The following is a 7,500-nucleotide window of genomic DNA, read 5'->3' as shown; positions in this document are numbered from 1 at the left end:
TCTGACGGTGGTGACATCTGACGGTGTGAGACAAAAAAACACTCTTTTACATATTGTGCATTTTTTGCTCACATTAGCCACTTCGTTTTCGCTCTGTTTCTTAGGGGCTTCATGCCGCTTCTGAAAAAGTATATATAATTAACATTAATGTAACATAATACTATTAAAACCCCCGACGGTGTTGACAGTTTATGGTTGGGACAGTACCAGTGTCCAAACAAATTAACAAATTGAGGAGAAATTAGTAAATTTACAGGAGCTTCAGTGATTGTGAAGTATTCAGTAGAGCTTAAGGTTTGAAAAGGGGTCCTAAGTAATGACAATGACCTTGTCCATCCCTGATTTTATTGTCTTTTTAAAAAAAATCTGACGGTGGTGACCAATATGCTGGACACACTTTGAGCAATCAGAAAATAATAGTAAATATTGTTTTACACACACTATGTGCATATCTGCAGAACCACTTCATCCCATGACCCCCCCCCCCCCCCTTCCCATCCTGACACACACACACATAAACATAAACACACACACACACACACACACACACACACACACACACACACACACACACACACACACACACACACATACATAAACACACACATAAACACACACACACACACACACACACACACACACACACACACACACACACACACACACACACACACACACACACACACACACACACACACACACACATGCACAAAAACACACACACACACACACACACACACACACACACACACACACACACACACACACACACACACACACACAAAAACATAAACACACACACAAACACCCTTGCCCCAGCAGTGAGTCCCCCTGCAGACCCGCTGGCGTCCCCCAAGGCCAACCGAGACCTGGTGCAGAGCACCTACCTGCCCCAGAAGAGCTACCCCGAGAAGGGCCCCCCCGTCAACGGGAACGGGGACCCCAAGACCCCCGGAGGAGGAGGCGGCGGAGGGGGGTACAACCGCTACGTGGCCAAGCCCTACACCACCTCCGCGCGGCCCTTCGAGAGGAAGTTCGACAGCCCCAAGTTCAACCACAACCTGCTGCCCAGCGAGGTAACACAGAGGGTGTCCGTGTGTGTGTGTGTGTGTGTGTGTGTGTGTGTTCGACAGTCCCAAGTTCAACCACAACTGGAAATAAACAACTAAAAATCAACTGGAAATAAACAACTAAAAATCTCACACAGTGTTCCTTTAAAGGGACACTGTGCAAGATTTTTTGTTGTTTCCAGAATCCATGCTTCCCATTCACTAATGTTACCTTTTTCATGAATACTTACCACCACCATCAAATTCAAAGTGTTCATTATGACTGGAAAAATTGCACTTTTCATACATGAAAAGGGGGATCTTCTCCATGGTCCGCCATTTTGAATTTCCAGAAATAGCCATTTTTAGCTGTAAAACTGACTGTACTTGGGCCATACTAGAACATATTAGTTTATTACTTAGTAAACTTTCATGAAAAGATCAAATTTGGCAATAGGCAACCCAGTTTCAATGAGCAGCATAGTTGCAGTACCTTTTTTGATCATTTCCTGCACAGTGTCCCTTTAACATAATGTAATGTAAAGTAATGTAATGTAGTGTAATAAATCATTCATGCCCTCTTGGAGGGAGAGGTTATCACGGGTGGTGGGAAGTCTTCGGTCCCCTCATGTTTCTCCAGGGGACTTAAACCAATACCATTTGTGTAATTGTAATTTGCTTTAAAGTTGAATCTAATGTAAAGTGATGTGATGTAATGTAATGTAATAAATCCTTTATTCCCTCTTGCAGGGAGAGGTGATTATGGGTGGTGGGAAGTCTCCGGTGAACAACGGGGGGAAGCCGCACGGCTCTCCCCAGCCTCCGGACCACGACAGCGGGGTGGACACCTTCACGCGCACCATGGACCACCGCAAGTACCCCACGCAGCACAACAACATCAACGCCGTGCCCAAGGCCATACCTGTCAGGTGAGACACACACACACACACACACGGGCGCCCGCACACACACACACACACACACACACACACACACACACACACACACACACACAGGCGCCCGCACACACACTCACACGTGCGCACACACTCACACGCCCGCACACACGCGCCCGCACACACACGCGCCCGCACACACACGCGCCCGCACACACACGCGCCCGCACACACACACACACACACACACACACACACACACACACACACACACACACACACACACACACACACACACACACACACACACACACACACACACACACAAGCAATGAAATACTTTGTAGACAGGCATGCACAGACACAATACTTGCACACACACACACACATACATTTATACACAAACATAAACACACACAAGCACATGATGCATGTACACACACAATATGGCTATTTTTCCATAGAATGTGATAATTATGTGATTTGTGTTTCTTACTAAAATCATTCCCAATTTGTTTCCCTTTTTGGTACGTGTTACTTTGTATGTCTCCTCTCCGTCTATCTCTCTTTCTCTGTCTTGCTCTCTGTCTGTCTGTCTCTCTCTCTCTCTCATTCTCCCTCCCCTCTCTATCTGTCTGTCACTGTCTCTCACTCTTTCTCTTTCTCTCTGTCTCTCTCACTCTATCTTTCTTTCTCTCTCTCTCTCTCTCTCTCTCTCTCATCCCCCCCTCTCTCTCTCTCCTTCCTCTCCTCTCCTTCTGTCCTCTGTCTGTCTCTCTCAATCTCTCTCTCTCTCTTTCTCTCTCCCTCTTTCTCTCTCTCTCTCTCTCTCTCTCTCTCTATCCCCCTCTCCTCCCTCTTCTCCTCCTACAGTCCGAGTGCGCTGGATAACGACGATGAGGACGAGGAGCACACGGTGGTTGCCACGGCGCGGGGCATCTTCAACGGCAACGGCGGCGTGCTGAGCTCCATAGAGACGGGCGTCAGCATCATCATCCCCCAGGGTGCCATCCCCGACGGCATAGAGCAGGAGATCTACTTCAAGGTGTGCCGCGACAACAGCATCCTGCCGCCCCTGGACAAGGAGAAAGGTGAGAACACACACGCACACACACACACACACAGTCTTCAGATACACACACACAGCATCCTGCCGCCCCTGGACAAGGAGAAAGGTGAGAACACACGCGCACACACACACATACACAGTCTTCAGATACACACACACAGCATCCTGCCGCCCCTGGACAAGGAGAAAGGTGAGAACACACACGCACACACACACGTGCGCACACACACACACATGCACACACATGCACACACACACACAGTGTGCCGCGACAACAGCATCCTGCCGCCCCTGGACAAGGAGAAAGGTGAGAACACACGCACACACACACACACATGCACACACATGCACACACACATGCACACACACACACAGTGTGCCGCGACAACAGCATCCTGCCGCCCCTGGACAAGGAGAAAGGTGAGGACATTCGCGCGCACACGCACACAAACACAAACACACGCACACACATGCACACACATGCACACACACGCACGCATGCACACAGCGTTAGGATACACACACACACATGCACACACATGCACACACACACACACATGCACACACATGCACACACATGCACACACACACACAAAAAGGTCTGATACACACACAGCATCCTGCCCCCCCCCCCTCTCTGAGAGAGAGAGAGACAGAGAGAGAGAGAGAGAGAGAGAGAGAGAGGGGGGGGAGAGATGGGAGGGAGAGAGACAGACACAGTGTGTGTGTGTGTGTTTATTTTACAGGAGAGACGCTTGATGTGCATGTGTAATAACAGCATGTCTAATGTGTGTGTGTGTGTGTGTGTGTGTGTGTGTGTGTGTGTGTGTGTGTGTGTGTGTGTGTGTGTGTGTGTGTGTGTGTGTGTGTGTGTGTTTGTTTACAGGAGAGAGCGGTCATCACGGCCTGAAGTTCCTAAACACTGCATGAGCTCTGTAATGTGTATGTGTGTAACAGCATAATATCTAATGTGTGTGTGTGTGTGTGTGTGTGTGTGTGTGTGTGTGTGTGTGTGTGTGTGTGTGTGTGTGTGTGTGTGTGTGTGTGTGTGTGTGTGTGTGTGTGTGTGTGTGTGTGTGTGTGTGTGTGTTTTCTCTACAGGCGAGACGCTGCTGAGCCCCCTGGTGATGTGCGGTCCTCACGGCCTGAAGTTCCTGAAGCCGGTGGAGCTCCGCCTCCCTCACTGTGCGTCTATGAGCCCTGGTGGTGACGGTTGGTCTTTTGCTCTCAAATCCGCCGGCACCGCCACCGGTACGCCGGACACTGTCTGTCTGTCTGTCTGTCCAATCGTCTGTCTGTCTGACTATGTCTAACACCAGGGCTTTAGTCAAGTCCACCTTTGTAGATAGAGTCCAAGACGAGTCCAAGACCACACTAGTCAAGTCTGATGCAAGTCCGAGTCCAAAGAGGTTTGAGTCCGAGAGTCTGTGTAACACCAGGGTTGTAGTCAAGTCAGTGTCGGAACAATTGCAAACAGGGCCCCAGGACAAAACTCTGATAAGGCCCCCATACAGCCTTCCATGGTCATATAGGACCCCCCACCACCAATACGGGAGGGCCCTGGGCCCAGGGGCAAATGCCCTGCTTGCACTGCCCATAGCACCACCCCTGAGTCAAGTCCACCTTTTTTAGAGTCCAAGACAATTCCAAGACCAGACTAGTCAAGTCTGATGCAAGTCCGAATCCAAAGAGGTTCAAGTCAGAGACAAGATTGAGTCCAAAAAGATTAGAGTCTGAGTCAAGTCAGAGTCACATGTTGGTTAGTGTTAAACAATGAAACGGATGAATGTCCATAACAACTTTGCCTTTTTATGGCAGTACACAGGAGAATACTTTTACTTGGTAGTAGGTCTGGCTCTCATACTATGAGCGGCCTGGCCACAGGTTCGAGACTGGGTTTGATATCCACCCTATTACCACCACGTCCACAACACTGAATATCCCTCCCTCCTGCCCCCTCTTAGACAGTGTTGCCAGATTGGGCTGTTTCCCGCCCAATTGGGCTGCTTAGGATGGCTGTGTGCGGGTAAAAATGGCATTTAGTGGGAAAAACCCACCCAATTTTTGCCATAGAAATCAATAGAATTGGGCGGGAGTTTGTGCTTCTAGGCAGGTTTTAAGCATTTTTTGGGCTGGAAATCATCAGCCTCATCTGGCAACCCTGCTCGTAGAGCTCATCTGATACGCAGGGCTAGCCTGGGCGAATAGCCGATTGTTGACTCCGTCAATCACTCTGGCAAAAGCCATGAGGAACCCATCTCCGTGGACGATGGTAGATAGTCTGATCTTACTCAATCATTTAAATTAATTGAAGTTCCAATCTCAAATTAAAACCCATATTGTGCATTATTAGCATGCCTGTTACCTTATAGCGTCGCAAAAGCATACAAATAACAAAACGAAAGTGTGAATATAGTTACCTTAACCAATCAGTAACGGAGCTCGCAGGTGAGTTCTACGTCACCACTCTCAACTGTTTGCTGATTGGCGAAACACTGAGAGAACCGAGCTCGAGGCTTTTGCCAGACGATGTGCGGAGCCAAAATCTTTGGGTGGAGTACAGAGGATGGCGTCGCGAGGCTAACGCAGGGCCACTGACAGTGTTGACAGGGCCCTGGGGCAAAGTCTCTTGGGAAGGGGCAACAACATTAGGATGCCAATGGCTGAGGGGGGCTCTGGTCACCATGGGAACAAGTCCCTGGTCTCCATGGGAACCACAGAACACATACAGTACAGCCTGTTTCTTCCACTTAAGTCACTGCACTTTTTGCATAACTTTTTTCTGTCTTGCTCTTCCACTTGCTTTCTCATGTGATGCCATCTGCTAGCTGCACACTGCAGTGGTGTAGTCTATGTAGAAAAAATGCTCAAATATACAGTATACCGACCATAAAAAAAGTAGACTACACCACTGGCATACCGTATGTCCTCTGAGGATTAAAGAGGACATTTACACTAGCAACCCACCTGCCTAGTTTGCTAATTATCAGCCGAGCAACTCTGGAGTATTTTAATTAAATTGACTTAATTGTCGAGAATAAAAATTGGTACACTCATCTCAGCAGACATTGAAAGCCATTGGCCTTGGAAAAAAAGAAGGAAAAAAACATCAATGAAAACCTTTTGTTGTTGCTGTGGCTTACAGTATCTGTGCGAGTTCAATGCAGCCTCCTGAGCCTCAAAGGCAGCAGCGCATCTGAGGATGTTGCAATGCACCATGGGATACGCTTCCTAGCTAGCTGTCCCAGTTTCAGCACTGGTCTCTAACATACATACAGTAGATACCAGGATAACAGGTTACCCTGGATACAGAGACTGGCGGGAAGAGAGGCATAGCTTTTGAACACAATTCAAGAGACACCGCACACTGCTTACTTTTCTTTACTTTATTTTTCGGAGCGAACAATGCGTTTCGAAACGCGTTGTTCGCTCTGAAAAATAAAGTAAAGAAAAGTAAGCAGTGTGCGGTGTCTCTTGAATTGTGTTCATTGACTCACCTTCTCCTCCCTCACACCTGCATTACTGAGGGCTTGTGCACAAGGACTCTCTTGAACTTTAGGCATAGTTTTTACTGCATTTAGCTGTCAATGTATTAAAACAGATGACTCCAAACACAGTTCTTTTTTATACTTCTATCTATGACTTGTGCTAGGCCCAGCCACTATGGACCTTACACATCTAAGAATCCTGGTCCTAATCTACGTTGACCTTATGACTCTACAATCTCTATCTATCTCTTCTTCTTCTGCCTTCCTGCTATTTCTGCCTCTCCTCTCTACCTCTCCTTTTAAATCCATCTCTAACAATGATGTTTTTTCCCATTTGTTAAGCACTTTGAGTTACATGCCTTGTATGACACAGTGCTTTACAAACACAGTTCTTTTTTATACTTCGGTAATAATATGAATCGATGGATATAAAACACTGCGAATAGGAACTACCAGTGGTGTAGTCTACTTTTTTGAAGTGGGTATACTGTATATTTGAGCATTTTTTGAAGTGGGTATGTAAGGGATAATTGACGACACGGTGTGCATATAACAGGAAAAATAATGCACACCTAGGTGGTGATGCGGCCACAACGCGAAGCGGAGTGGCCGTTACACCTCGGTGTGCATTATTTTTCCTGTTATACGCACACCGTGAAGTCAATTATCCCGCTTATACCACGGTTGCCACACTGTCTGAAATGTATTTGAGGCATTATTTCGATGCTTTAATGGCTAAAACAAAGGTTTTCTGTAGAACTACTTCCTTCCGCCACAAGAAGCTTCTTTTCATAACTTTCTGGCGAACTGCCGTTGCTAATTCTAAATTGAAGGTTGCTATGGCCAAGACACCGTTGATAGTTCTATCGCATTCGGTTGTCAAGTCAAGAGCCAGTCGTTAATTCTATCGCATTTGGTTGTCAAGTCAGTTGCCTCAATGTTCTACCCATCCGATATATGGGCGCGTCTGACTTGCCCACTAGATTATGCTACAGTTG

The 7,500-nt window shown here is 47.4% G+C and overlaps 1 protein-coding gene across 1 annotated transcript in view; it reads left to right on the top strand.

Annotated features, from left to right (window-relative positions):
• LOC134439801 (tight junction protein ZO-1-like) overlaps nt 1-7,500 on the top strand; it is a 175,958-nt gene that overhangs the window by 162,789 nt on the left and 5,669 nt on the right. The window contains exons 27-30 of the mRNA XM_063189708.1: nt 823-1,076; nt 1,800-1,978; nt 2,819-3,036; nt 4,116-4,226. Coding sequence (XP_063045778.1) covers nt 823-1,076; nt 1,800-1,978; nt 2,819-3,036; nt 4,116-4,226 — 762 coding nt within the window. The remainder of the gene's footprint in view (nt 1-822; nt 1,077-1,799; nt 1,979-2,818; nt 3,037-4,115; nt 4,227-7,500) is intronic.

The sequence above is a fragment of the Engraulis encrasicolus genome, chromosome 23 (genome assembly GCF_034702125.1).
Source record: "Engraulis encrasicolus isolate BLACKSEA-1 chromosome 23, IST_EnEncr_1.0, whole genome shotgun sequence".
NCBI classification, from domain to species: Eukaryota; Metazoa; Chordata; class Actinopteri; order Clupeiformes; family Engraulidae; genus Engraulis; species Engraulis encrasicolus.
Note: the sequence above shows the minus strand (reverse complement) of the source record. Positions and strands in the feature narration are given on the sequence as shown.